The 14,708-nt window shown below is 43.1% G+C and overlaps 1 protein-coding gene across 5 annotated transcripts in view; it reads right to left on the bottom strand.

The window, feature by feature from the left end:
• Positions 1-3,548: 3,548 nt before the first annotated feature.
• MBD3L1 (methyl-CpG binding domain protein 3 like 1) overlaps positions 3,549-14,708 on the bottom strand; it is a 13,178-nt gene continuing 2,018 nt past the window's right edge. The window contains exons 1-3 of one of the 5 annotated variants that reach the window (XM_055238338.1): positions 7,154-7,221; positions 5,883-5,970; positions 3,549-4,210 (exon numbers count right to left, since the gene is read on the bottom strand). In XM_055238338.1, coding sequence (XP_055094313.1) covers positions 3,587-4,189 — 603 coding nt within the window. In that variant the 5' untranslated portion in view covers positions 4,190-4,210; positions 5,883-5,970; positions 7,154-7,221 and the 3' untranslated portion in view covers positions 3,549-3,586. Of the gene's footprint in view, positions 4,211-5,882; positions 5,971-6,177; positions 6,264-7,153; positions 7,222-14,708 lie in introns of those variants that run through there. The other 4 variants (XM_055238339.2, XM_063615016.1, XM_063615017.1 and 1 more) reach the window with 4 other exon arrangements.

The following is a 14,708-nucleotide window of genomic DNA, read 5'->3' as shown; positions in this document are numbered from 1 at the left end:
CATCAGGGAGGACGGACACGGTGGTTCACACCTGTAATCCCAGCACTTTGGGAGACCAAGACAGGCAGATCACCTGAGGTCAGGAGTTCAAGAACAGCCTGACCAACATAATGAAACCCAACTCTACTGAAAATACAAAATAAATTAGCTGGGTGTGGTGGTGGGTGCCTGTAATCCCAGCTACTCAGGAGGCTGAGGCAGGAGAATCCCTTGAACCTGAGAGGTGGAGGTTGCAGCGAGCTAAGATCACGCCATTGCACTCCAAACTGGGCGACAGAGCAAGACTCTATCTCAAAAAAAGAAAAAAAATTGCCATGGTGGAAAATCAACATTCCACTTCAGTGTAAGTTCTCCCTCCTTTGTCACTCAGTACATGCTCACCCTTGAGTCCTATACCAGCTATCACACCCATCCTGTTCCTTTATATTCCCATGCCCCTGCCCCCAAGAAACCCTGGCAGTTGCAAGTTTCTCTTCCGCTATTTCATTCTCTGAAACTCAAATGCACCAGAATTTCCAGATTAGTGTTCCCTGGGTGGCATATTATCCATCTCACGGGTCCTCTACAATGGGAAGTAGACCAAGAAGACATAAACGGGTCAGAAATGGTTCTATGGGCCAGGCACAGTGGCTCAAACCTGTGATCCCAGCACGTTGGGAGACCACGGTAGGAGGATCGCTTGAGGCCAGGAGTTAGAGACCAGACTTGGCAACATAATGAGACCCCCATCTCTACTAAAAGAAAAAAATAGCTGGATGTGGTGACATGCACCTATAGTCCCAGCTACTAGGGAGGCTGAGGCAGGAAGATCTCTTGAGCCCAGGAGGTTGAGGCTGCAGTATGATCGCACCACTGCACTCCAAGCCTGGGCAACAGAGTGAGACCCCATCTCTAAAAAAAAAAAAAAAAAATAGAGTGCAATATCTATATTATTCATAGCTTCCCTAAAAATTTGTTATTTTAAAATTTCATCTTTTCTGCTCTGTGCTTCCACGTGGTAATCATGTGAGTCCTAGAATGTGGGAATTGTTTTGGTTTTGTTTTCTTCTGTTTTTTGAGATGGAGTCTCACTCTGTTGCCCAGGCTGGAGTGCAACAGCACGATCTCAGCTCACTGCAACCACCGCCTCCCAGGTTCAAGCGATTCTCCTGCCTCAGCCTCCCGAGTAGCTGGGATTATGGGTGCATGCCACCATACCCAGCTATTTTTTGTATTTTTAGTAGAGACGGGGTTTCGCCATGTTGACCAGACTAGTCTTGAATGCCTGACCTCAGGTGACCTACCCACCTTAGCCTCCCAAAGTGCTGGGATTACAGGTGTGAGCCACTGCGTCCAGCCTTAGAATGTGTTTTAATGCTTTGTTTGCTTGAAAAAAAATACCAATAGCCTACATCCAGTCTATATGACTTTTTTTGGATTCCACACAGAAGTGAGGTCAATGCAGTATTTTCTATCTGTGTCTGACTTAATTCATTTATCTTAAAGTCAGTAGGCAGTAATCAAGGTTATAAAATTATTCAGTGCTTTGTCCTCATCACAGGATAAAGCCTACCCAATCAGAATTGATTATTATTTTTGTGAAATATCCCAGTGAATTCCAAAATAATATTTCAGGAAAGAGTTTTTTATATCTACGTTCTCAAATAAGCTATCTAACTCTAGTTATTTTTCTGTTCTTGATTGCCCGTTAATTCAGAGTTGCATTTAATGAAATACCAGACTTTCCCTGATTCTCCAGGTCTATATGTGTTTGAAATTTGAATCAGGAAAGTTGACACAATTTGAGGGATAATAATATCAAGAGAAACTTTTCAGGCCGAGCATGGTGGCTCACGCATGTAATCCCAGCACTTTGGGAGGCTGAGGCGGGCCAATCACTCGAGGTCAGGAGTTCGAGATCAACCTGACCAACATGATGAAACCTCATCTCTACTAAAAATACAAAAATTAGCTGGGTGTGGTGGTGGGCACCCGTAATCCCAGCCACTTGGGAGGCTGAGGCATGAGGATCACTTGAACCCAGGAGGCAGAGGTTGCAGTGAGCCAAGATCACACCACTGCACTCCAGCCTGGGCAACAGAGTAAGACCCCTATCTCAAAAACAGAAAAGAGAGAGAGAGACTTTTCAGTGTTATGAATCTAACAATGCACCGTCGTTCTGCTTGTTGGGAATAAGAGTTAAAGTCTATTTGTCTACTCGCCTGATCAAGCTTACTGAATTATCCCAGTCCTCTTTATCATTAATTTTCTTTTGTTTGATGGATTTATCAGTTTCTGAGATTGATGTGTTAAAAATGATAGAATACTGACCAGGCATGGTGGTCCACACTTGTAATCCCAGCATTTTGGGAGGCTGAGGTGGGAGGACTGCTTGAGTCTAGGAGTTTGAGACCAGCCTGGGCAACAGAGTGAGACCTTGTCTCTGCAAAAAACAGAAAAAATTAGCCGGATGTAATGGCATGTGCCTGTAGTCCCAGCTACTCAGGAGGCTGAGGCTGGAGGATCACCTGAGCCCAAGAGTTCAAGACTGCAGTGAGGTTTTGTTTGTTTGTTTGTTTGGGTTTTTTGGTTTGTTTGTTTTGGGGTTTTTTGTTTGTTTTGTTTTTTGGGGTTTTTTGTTGTTTTTTGTTTTGTTTTGTTTTTTGAGACAGAGTCTTGCTCTGTTGCCCAGGCTGGAGTGCAGTGGCACGATCTCAGCTCACTGCAACCTCTGCCTCCTGAGTTCAAACGATTCCCCTGCCTCAGTCTCCCAAATAGCTGGGACTACAGGTGTACATCACCACACCCAGCTAAGTTTTTTATTTTTTGTAGAGACAGAGTTTCACTATGTTGGCCAGGTTGGTCTTAAACTCCTGATCTCAAGCAATCTGCCCACCTCGGCCTCCCAAAGTGCTGGGATTACAGGCATGAGGCACCGCCCCTGGCCTGCAGTGAGTTATGATGGCACCACCGCACTCCAGCCTGGACTACATACATACATACATACATACATACATAGTAAATAAAAATGAAAGTATAATATGAAAAAGAAAAAATCTCCTTTCCCTGCCCATCTGAAACCCAATCTCTCACCTCAAAAAGAAATTATTGTCTTTATTCCCTTGTGTCACACAAAGGAGTGTAATTTTTTGTTTTGTTTTGTTTTTGAAACAGAGTCTCAATCTGTCACCCAGGCTGGAGTGGAGTGGTGCAATCTCGGCTCACTGCAGCCTCTGCCTCCGGGTTCAAGCGATTCTCCTGCCTCAGCCTCCCGAGTAGCTGGCATTATAGGTGCCCGCCACCACGCCCAGCTAATTTTTGTATTTTTAGTAGAGGCCGGGTTTCACCATGTTGGCCAGGCTGGTCTTGAACTCCTGGCCACAAGTGATCGCCCGCCTCAGCCTCCCAAAGTGCTGAGATCACAGGCATGAGCCACCGCGCCCTGTTCTGAGCGAGCTTACTTAGGTGCTCTTAGGTGCTCACCCAGCCTAATTTTTTTGTTTAAGTATTGTCATATTTTAAAGTTTCAAGAGCTTAAAGCAAAAAAACCTCATTGTGGACACTGCAAAGAGATGTTAATAAAGGATTATGCTTTATTTCATCTGCACTATCTTCCCTTTTTTCCATAGCGTTTTTCAGGACAGCCTTCTTGGTCTCTCACTTTCTCTGCCTCATTAGCGAGCCTGTCGGCAATCAGTGCTATTGCAAGTCTCTCTCTGACTGTCTTCACTTTCCCTTCCTGTTTCCTGATATCTTCCTCAGTGACCAGAAATTGTTTGCAGAGGAGCTGCGACATACCCACTCCCTCTCTGGGAATTATCTCCACCGCATCTGAAGAGCAGGCAAGGTGGGGCACGGGGCAGGAGTGCTCCAGACCACTGCCAAGATCCCCCAGCAGAGATCCACCTGTGTAACTAGAGACAAGTTTTTGCAAGGTATTGGCAAGATCCAAAGTACTTAAAAGTTCTCCTGCACTGCTGTAAGCCTGGAGTCCTTGCAGTCTCCTCTGCCAGCAGACCTGCTGAGGCTTCTCCAAGCTCTCCTCCCATTGATGGTATCTGACCTCATTGCCAGGATGGGGTGTAATTCTCGTAACTGGCCTCTTGAATGTGTAACTGGACATTCTCAGAGGGACTGAGGTGCTCAAGCCAGGCTTTGATTTGCATTGGTTTACACAGTCACGTTGCTTCCTCTGTGAACTCTTGGCCATCACACTTCTTTTCCTCTTACACTATTAAGATAAATCATGAAATGGGGTCAAATTGATCAATGAAGCCTGTCTTCTCAGGACAAGGATCTCAGCTGTTTTGGACTTTCATCCTTCCTCTCTCCCTCTGGGGATAGGTCTGAGCTGCTTCCTGGGACATCATCAGGCAGATTTGAGTCAAGCACAGAAAGTTCAAGGTCAAAACTCTCCTTCATCATCTGCAAACCCCCTCCTTGTTTGAATACTATTTTATTCTCTTTCTGCCCTTGCCACTCTTAAATGCTCAAGTCCTGATACTCCCTCTCATGACACATATGACAATCTTTTCCTAAATCTCAAATCTTGCCTTTTTTTTTTTTTTTTTTTTGTCCCACTCCGTCACTTGGGCTGGAGTGCAGTGGTGCAATCACAGCTCACTGCAGCCTTTACCTCCCCAGGCTCAAGTGATCCACCCGCCTGAACCTCCCGAGTAGCTGGGACTACAGGCGTGCATCACCATGCCTGGCTAATTGTAGTTTTTGTAGAGACGACGTTTCACCATGTTGTCCAGGCTGGTCTGGAACTCCTGAACTCAAGTTATCCACCCACCTCGACCTCCCAGAGTGCTGGGATTACAGGCGTGGGCCACCATGCCCAGCCCAAATCCTGCCATTCTTATGCATTACTTGACTATTCATCTGGTTAACACATTGACCTCTTGGTTTGCACAGTTCCTGCAGCTTGTAAGTCAATAATGAAATTATCAATGGCTCTGCTCTTCAAGCCTTAATCCCGTACCCCAGACATTTTCAGCAACCCAAACGGCCATGCTCAAAATTAAATAATTCAGGCCCGGCACGGTGGCTTACACCTGTAATCCCAGCACTTTGGGAGGCCAAGGCAGGCGAATCGCTTGAGGTCAGGAGTCCAAGACCAGCCTGGCCAACGTGGCGAAACCCCATCTCTACAAAAAAATACAAAAATTAGCTGGGCGTGGTGGCGGGCACCTGTAATCCCAGCTACTCGGGAAGCTGAGGCAGGAGAATAGCTTGAACCCAGGAGCTGGAGGTTGCAGTGAGCCGAGATCGCACCACTGCACTCTAGTCTGGGCGACAGAGCGAGACTGTCTCAAAATCAGTCAATCAATCAATCAATCAATTGGAAAACTTATTCACCCACTCTAAATTTCTGATTTCCAGGTTTCTTAATTCAAATGCCCATACCATAGATACCTGTTCTTGATGAACATACCTTGAGGAACAGGTATCTATGATTTGGGTATTTGAATTACTCCAGACCTCCATATCTTCACCTTCCTCTCTCTCCTCTGATTCCTAGCACTCTTGGATTCTGCAGTCTGCGACCTCAATATTTCCCTTAGAGGCCAGACACGGTGGCTCCACGCCTGTAATCTCAGCATTTTGGGAGGCCGAGGTGGGTGGATCACTTGAGGCCAGGAGTTCAAGACCAGCCTGGCCAACATGGTGAAACCCCATCCCTACCAAAAAAAGAAAAAAAAATTAGCTGGGTGTGGTGGCCCACAGCTGTAGTCCCAGCTACTCGGGAGGCTGAGGTGGGAGAATTGCTTGAACCCAGGAGGTGGAGGTTGCAGTGAGCAGAGATCACGTCATTGCACTCCAGCCTGAGCAACAGAATGAGACCCTGTCTAAAAAAAGAAAAAAAAAAGTTTCACTTAGATTAATCGAAAATTCCTTACCGCTTATCACATCTGCCTTGTAAAACTTCAAACTTGGAACGTCCCTATTATCTGTGATGCCATGGCTACCGCTGTCATATGATCACTGCTGAAAAAAGAATCACATGACATGATGTCTTAGTGCCACTATAAATACAAAATATTCTCCATCAACTGGGAAGAATTCATCATGCGTAGAAACTTTATTTTCTGTGTATGCATTGTCATGTTTCCTCCTTGATTTTCCCCAAAACTTGTTGCAAAATTTTCTCCAGCTTTCTTTTTCCTCATAGATATTTAATTCTCCTTAACTTACCTGATGGTTCCCAAAGACGTTAGTTGCCAAATCTGCAAATATCCCTGATAAGCATTGAATGTTTCCAAATTTCCTTTAATTGTATTTAAAGAGATTTCCTGCCAGGCATGGTGGCTCACACATCTAATCCCAGCACTTTGGTAGGTCGAGGCTGGAGGGCCACTTGAACACAGGAGTTTGAGACCAGTCAGGGCAACGTAGGGAGACCCCCATCTCTACTAAAAATTAAAAAGTTAGCTGGGGGTGATGATACACGTCTGAGGTCCCAGCTGAGTGAGGGAGGCCGAGCGAAGAGGATAGCTTGGGCCCAGGAGGTCAAGGCTGCAGTGAGCAGCAATCAGGCCACTGCACTCTAGCCTTGGTAACAGAGCAAGATGCTGTCTCATAAATAAATAAATATATTTCCTTCATCCACCAAGAGTGATCTGAGCCTCATTCCTTCTTCCTTTTTGTTAATTTTATGCTTCCAATATTGCAATGTAATCTTTGTATCATCTTTTTTTTTTTTATTTTTTGATTTGGAGTCCTGCTCTATAGCCCAGGCTGAAGTACAGTGGGACGATCTGGGCTCACTGCAACCTCTGCTGCCCGGGTTCAAGCAATTCTCTTGTCTCAGCCTCCCAAGCAGCTGGGATTACAGGCACACACCTCTATGTCCAGCTAATTTTTTGGTATTTTTAGTAGAGATGGGGTTTCCCCATGTTGGCCAGAGTGGCCTCGAACTCCTGACCTCATGATCTGCCCACCTCAACCTCTCAAAGTGCTGGGATTACAGGTGCCCCCTATCTTTAACTTCTGTTTTTCTACTGAATCCCTTCTTCGGCATTTAAACATGTTCAAGTTTCTCCTAGCTACACAGACACTCCTCTCCTAAACTTCCTGGGATCCCCTCCTTCACCACTACTCTCTATCCCGTCCCCTTAGCTATGAACCACTGAGAAAAGATCATCTACATCTACGTCTCCTATCTCCTCACCTCCAGCTAACTCCTCAGGCCACCCCAAACTTCTGTTTTCCTTCACTGTCCTATGGCTGCTTCTGTTGCTAAGGCCACAATGACCCCTTTGTTGTTAGATCCCAAAGGAATTCTCATTATTCATCTGACATGACTCTTGAAGTGGAAAGCTTTGAAGTATGCTTGGAACAACCTGGACATGTGAATCTTACTTTACAGCTGTGAACCATAGAAAATCTAAATATGGCCAGGCGTGGTGGCTCACACCTGTAATCCCAGCACTTTGGGAGGCAGAGGCGGGCAGATCATGAGGTCAGGAGACTGAGACCATCCTGGCTAACCCAGTGAAACCCCATCTTTACTAAAAATACAAAATATTAGCCATAATATTAATACAGGTGGCTGTGGTGGTGTGCACCTGTATCCCAGCTACTCAGGAGGCCAAGGCAGGAGAATGTCGTGAACCTGGGAGGCGGAGCTTGCAGTGAGCCGAGATGGCGCCACTGCACTCCAGCCTGGGCGACAGTGCGAGACTCTGTCTCAAAAAAAAAAAAAAAAGAAAAGAAAAGAAAAGAAAAGAAAAGAAAAAAAAGAAAATCTAAATACGGGGCAAGTACATCTGATAACGTTCAACTCGCAAATTGAGATGTGCCATCAGTGGAAAGTACGAACTGGATTTCTGGAACTCATTACAAAAAACAAAAATCATTTAAAAGGTCTCATGTGGAGGCCTAATAAGATAAGTAACCAACAACAAGGAAGGGGCCCCTGGTTGGGGGAGAACAATTGTTCTGAGAGATGGCTAACTGCAAACAACCCACTGGCATGACATTCTGTTCCAAAAGACCTCAGTCTGCACATAGTCCCAGCAACATGACCTTATCTGCACACCTTACGTGCACGTAGCCGCCTCCAGCACGACCCTATAAAATCCCCTCCAACCTCTGCCTCTTTGCAAACGGCTCCTTCTCTTCTATGCTGCCTGTTGCATCCTTGCAACCTATCTTCATATCATCTCTAATAAATCTGTCTTTCTTTACCTAGGACCATCTTGGGAAATTATTTTACTGCCCGCAATGCCAGCCCCAGCCAGTCGCACCTAAAATGTCTCAATAATTTTTACATTGATTGCATGCACAAATCAGAATATGCTGGCTATCGTGGGTTAAAATAGACTTTTAGAATTCATCGTGTGGCATGCCATCTGTGGCTGAGGTGCTATATTGGTGCTTATCTAGGAGTTATCACCAGACAGCCTGTGTTCTGTGCATGCTTGGTTGTTTGCAGAGTTGCATAGCCTTCAAAACATTTACTATCTCAATATATCCATGTCCTCGGGAGAGGGTTAGGCAATATGCGCTTTGTTTCCATGGGACGTCTCCATCCTTAGCAATTCCTTTGGGGATTATTTGACACCTGTCATTTCCGCAGGTGGCCTTGTCCTAGAGGAAGGTGATAGTGGGACTGCTGATCTTTATTATTATTTTTTTTTTTTTTGAGATGGTGTCTCGCTCTGTCGCCCAGGCTGGAGTGCAGTGCAGTGACACGATCTCGGCTCACTGCAACCTCTGCCTCCCGGGTTCAAGCGATTCTCCTGCCTCAGCCTCCTGAGTAGCTGGGACTACAAGTGTGCGCCACCACGCCCAGCTAATTTTTTGTATTTTTAGTAGAGGTGGGGTTTCACCATGTTAGCCAGGATGGTCTCAATCTCTTGACCTCATGATCCACCCGCCTCGGCCTCCCAAAGTGCTGGGATTACAGGCGTGAGCCACCGTGCCTGGCCAGGGCTGCTGATCTTCTGGGTAGAATTTCAGCCTTGCTGTCTCCTGTGTATGAGGAACTCCGCCTGCTCCATCTTGGTCCCTTCCAGAAACTTGTTTCACTTCAAGTTTCTTTACCTCCTTCTTTCTTATTAACCAAAACATGGAATGAAATATTTTGTAACAATTATTTTATGCATCATCTGGTTAGGTGGAAGCTACTAGTTGTTTTTACTCTAGCAGAATTAGGGTAGCCGGAAGTGACCATCAGAGTATAAAGTATCCTCAGATCTCAGGTACTCTGTGGGGAAAGCGAGAACTTGTCTTGTCCATGAGGCCAGTGTGAAGGGTAAGGGTCTTTATCCCTGACACAAGGCTTGAGGCAAAACTTTACACTCTGCCTTCTGTCCTCCAGCCAGAGAAGTTTCTAGCCACCTCCATTCTAGGCAGAAAGGATCCAGGCATTATGTGGCTGCCAAGCCCTGGAATTTTATATTCCTAGACTTTGTGGGTTACCACACGGATACACACTGTCGACTTCATTCTGCAGCCAGCTTCTCACATCTAACAATATATCCTGACTGTAATTTAATATAATTAAATGTACATAGACATTATTGTTTTAAGGCCCATGAATGTCATTTCATAGGGCTACACCAATATTTATTTTGCCATTGTTACTAGTTTTCCGTGATATTAAATAGGAGGTAGATGATCAATCCTTTTTAACAAGGTTCAAACATTTCTCTGATTTAGATTATTGTAAAATTGCTGGGTTGATAAATGTGCACATTCGTACAGCTTTGGGTATATGTTACCAAGTACCTGCTGAGAAACTGGTACTTATCAATGCCACTAGCAGAGGGCAAGGTCATTCATTTCTTCATGTCTTGACAAACTAGGCATTTAAAATGTTTTGCATTACTTGAGAGGCACAAACATAATGCCATTATTTTAATTTGTGCCTCTTTGCTAATTAGAATATTGGGCAATTGTATGTATTTGTAAAGGAGTGTGTGGTTCACAGCCTTTGTCTTTGATGATGTTTTTACTGGCTTGTTTATCTTTTGCTTATTTATCCAAAATATTCTTTATGTAATAATGATATGAGCCCACATGTCATAGACTTTTACAATTATTTATCCCCAGTTTGTTTTGCCATTTAATAATGTGACGGTGTGGAAAATTAAGATATACTTAAGCTGGATACAGTGGGGTCATGCCTAAAATCCCAGCACTTAGGGGATGGGGATTGCTTGCGCTCAGGAGTTCGAGACTAGCCTGTGTGGTGTGATGAGTCCCTGTCTCTATCAAAAATACAAAAATTAGCTGGGCGTGGTGGTGCACGCCTGCAGTCCCAGCTCGAGAAGCTGAGGAGGGAGAATGACTTGAGCCCAGGAGGTCGAGGCTGCAGTGAGCCACGTTTGCACCACTGCACTCCAGCCTGGGTGACAAAGCAGGATCCTGTCTCCAAAAAAAGAAAAAAGAAGAAAGAAGGAGGAGGAGGGGGGAGGAGGAGGAGGAGGAGGGGGGAGGAGGAGGAGGAGAAGGACGAGAAGAAGGAGGAGGAGAAGGAGGAGGAGGAAAGAAGAAAGAAGGAGGAGGAGGACAAGGAGGAGGAGGAGGAGGAAGAGGAGGAGTAAGGAAGAAGGAAGAAGGGGGGAGGTGGAGGAAGAGGAAGAAGAGAAGAACTCACATTTTTCTAGTATTTTACTTTTTCCACTTTTCTTCTATTATTTTGAGGAAGAAGCACTCATATTTATGTAGTATTTTATTTTTCCACTTTTATTCTGTTATTTTGCCTAACCGAAGAATTTATGTGTATAATTCTACATTTTTTTAATAAAAACTTTATTGAGCTACCATAATATTCAACCTTTTAAAGTGTACAGTTCAATGGTTTTTAGTATATTCACACAGTTGTGCAATCATCAGCACTATCTAATTTTATTTTCATCACTCTAAAATGAAATCCATAACATTACCCACTTCCCCTCATTTCCCTTTCCCCAACATTTGCCACTAATTTATTGTCTCTTTGGATTTTCTTATTCTGGAAATTTTATTTAAATTGAATTATACAAAATGTGGGTCTTTTATGAGTGGCTTCTTTTACTTAGCATAATGTTTTCAAGGTTCATCCATGGAATATGTATTCTGTTTAATGGATGAATAATAATCCATTGTGTGGATATACCACATTTTATTTATCCATTCATCAGTTGATTGACATTTGGGACATACAAAATTTTGGGCTATTATGTATAATGCTGCTATGAACATTCATGTACAAGCTGTCATGTGAACAAATGTTTTCATTTCTCTTGGGCATATACTTGAAATAAAATTGCTGGGTCATGTGATGACTTTTTGAGGAACTGCCAAACTATTTTGCAAAGTGGGTTCACCATTTTACAATCCTACAGCAATGTATGAGAATTCCAATTTCTCCTTGTCTTTGCCAACCTTTGTGATTGGCTATCTTTTTAATTTTAATTATCCCAATGAGTGTGAAGTAGTATTTTATTGAAGTTTTGATATTAACTTCCCTAATGATTAATGGGGCTGAGCATCTTTTCATGTACATATTTGCCATTTGTATATCTTCTTTGTAGAAATGACGATTCAAACTCTTTGTTCATTTTTCAGGCTGGGTGCAGTGGCTCACACCTGTAATCCCAGCACTTAGGGAGGCCGAGGTGGGCAGATCACTTGAGGTCATGAGTTCAAGACCAGCCTGGCCAACATGGCAAAACCCTCTCCCTGCTAAAAATACAAAAATTAGCCAGGCGTGGTGGCGAATGCCTGTGGTCCCAGCTACTTGGGAGGCTGAGGCAGGAGAATCGCTTGAATCCAGGAGGCAGAGGATGCAGTGAGCCAAAATGGTGCCACTGCACTCCAGCCTGGGTGACACAAGGAGACTCCATCTCAAAATAAAAAAAAAAAAAGCAAAAACAAAAACAAAAAAAAACTTTGTTCACTTTTAATTGGGTATCTTTTTATTGCTGAGTTGCAAGCCTTTATATATTTTGAATACAAGTCATGTATCAGATAAAGCATTTGTAAATGTCTTCACCCAGTCCATGGTTGCCTTTTTTCTTAGTGGTGTCCTTTGAAGCATCAATGTTTTTTAATGTTAAGTCCAATTTATATATTTTTTCTTTTGCCACCTGTTTTTGATGTCATAGCTAAGAAACAATTGGCTAACCCAAGATCACAAAGTTTGATTCCTATGTTTTCTTCCAAGAAGTTCATAGTTTTAGCTCTTACCTTTAGGTCTGTGATCTATTTTGAGCTCACTTTTGTACATGGTGTGAAGTAGAGGTCCAATTTCATTCTTTGGTTTTTTTGTTTGTTTGTTTTTTTGACGGAGTCTCGCTCTGTTTCCAGGCTGGAGTGCAGTGGGGCAATCTCGGCTCACTGCAATCTCCACCTCCTGGGTTCAAACGATTCTCCTGCCTCAGCCTCCCGAGTAGCTGGGACTACAGGTGCCCGCCACCACGCCCAGCTAATTTTTGTATTTTTAGTAGAGACGGGGATTCACCATGTTAGCCAGGATGGCCTCGATCTCTTGACCTCGTGATCTGCCCGCCTCAGCCTCCCAAAGTGCTGGCGTTACAGGTGTGAGCCACCACGCCCAGCCCAATTTCATTCTTTTGTATATTGGCATCTAGTTGTCCCAGCACAATTTGTTGAAGAGAACAGTCTTTCCACAGTGAACTTTCCTAGTATATTGAATTTTGAACTTGTTCATTTTTGCTTAAACTTCCTTCAGCCACCTGAGAATGATTAGGGATATTTTTGGGAAGCAGAGGTCTATTTTTTTCTGAAAAGATGGGTGCGTGAAACAGTGTCATTCATTGAAATTATTTCTTCCTGGCTGATTTTAAATGTTACCACTCTCTTATATAAAATTTCTGTAAATAGTCCATGTCAATTTCTGGACATTCTCATCTTTTTCAGAATAAACCTTTATTCCAGAATTTTTTTAAGAAATACTGTTACTTTGCTACATTTTATTCTGGTTTTATATTCTATTCCTTTCTTACTGGGTTTTAGTTTCTTATTCACATCCCATGTTAAATTAAAAGTATAAATCATTTGAATACATCACTTCGGGATTACTAGCATATCAAGCTACAAATCTCCTCTCAGAAACATTTATGTGTCATGTTCAAATTTTTTCCTTATTCTAACACAAAGACGGAACAAGAGACACTGAAGCCTATTTGAGGGTGGAGGGTGGCAGGAGGGCGAGGATCGAAAAACTACCTATCAGGTACTACGCTTATCACCTGGGTGGTGAAATAATCTGTATACCAAACCTTCGTGACAGGCAATTTACCTATGTAACAAACCTGTACATGTACCCCTGACCCTAAAAGTTTTTTTTTAAAAAGTCTCCCAAAAGAAATGTGAAAAAAAAATTGCCTTATTCTAAATAGTCTTTAGTGGAAGTTAGTGTTCCTGTCTGATGCAAGAGTAATTTGTAAAAGATCTTACTTTTATGTGTAAATGGTTTGATGTCTTTAAATTATGTCAGGTATTCCTAGGTATATTTTCAAATATTATTATTTGATTTTTTTGTTGTTGTTTCTTTGGGTTAGTTTAAGAAGGACTCCAATGTGGCCAAATACAGGACATCTAATATGGTTTGGCTGTGTCCCCACCCAAATCTCATCTTGAATTGTAGCTCCCACAATTCCCGCGTGTCATGGGAGGGCCCCGGTGGGAGGTAACTGAATTATGGAGACAGGTCTTTCCCGTGCTGTTCCTGTGATAGCGAATAAGTCTCATGACATCTGATGGTTTTATAAAGGGGAGTTTCCCTGCACAGGCTCTCTCGTCTGCTGCCATATAAGACCGTGCCTTTCGCCTTCCATCATGATTGTGAGGCCTCCCTAGTCACATGGAACTGTGAGGTCCCCAGCCACATGTGTGAGCCACATGTTGAAACACCATCTGTACTAGAAATACCAAAAAAAAAAAAAAAAAAAAAAATTAGCTGGCGTGGTGGCATGTGCCTGTAATCCCAGCTACTCGGGAGGCTGAGGCATGAGAATTGTTTGAACCCGGGAGGCAGAGGTTGCAGTGAGCCGAAATGGTGCCGCTGCACTCCAACCTGGGCAACAGAGTGAGACTCTGCCACAAAATTTAAAAATAACAAGAAAGAAAAGATGCCATGGAAAACATTATTGTGACAATTGGCAATTCCGAATATGGATTATGTTATTAGGTAACAGCCCTATGCAGTGTTCAATTCCCTGATTTTGCTAATTACTGTAGTTCTGAAAGAAAAGGTCCTTGTTATAAAGAAATACACCCTGATTCGGTGGTAAATGGGCACAATGTCTGTCACTTACTCTCAAATGGTTAAAAAAAAATAGTGATGTATGTAAACAGAGACAGAGTTTATGGTAAAGCAAACAGGGAAAAATTTTAACTTTTGGTGACACAGGCACAAAATACAGATATAAAGGAGTTCTTTGTACCATTCTTGCAGCTTTTCTGTAAACTTGGAATCTTATCAAAATAACTTTAAAACAAAACAGAAAAACAAAAAAGAGCTATGTACCATGTCTAAAAACAACCCCAATAAGAATGCCTAACATTTCACTAGAATTAAAATTCTAATGGCTTAAGGAAAGAACTACATCAACGAAAAGCTATGCCACTTTCGAAGATGGAAAGAATTAAATGTTAATTCTCCCTCAATTTAATCTAAATTGAAAAATTCACACAGTTCCAATCAGCAGCTGCTTATCTTCCTGGACATCCATTCATGGCACACCTAACTTTCTGAAGAACAGCAAATC

The sequence above is a fragment of the Symphalangus syndactylus genome, chromosome 13, assembly GCF_028878055.3.
Source record: "Symphalangus syndactylus isolate Jambi chromosome 13, NHGRI_mSymSyn1-v2.1_pri, whole genome shotgun sequence".
NCBI lineage: Eukaryota > Metazoa > Chordata > Mammalia > Primates > Hylobatidae > Symphalangus > Symphalangus syndactylus.
The sequence above is the reverse complement of the archived record's forward strand: the minus strand, read 5'-3'. Positions and strand labels throughout refer to the sequence as shown.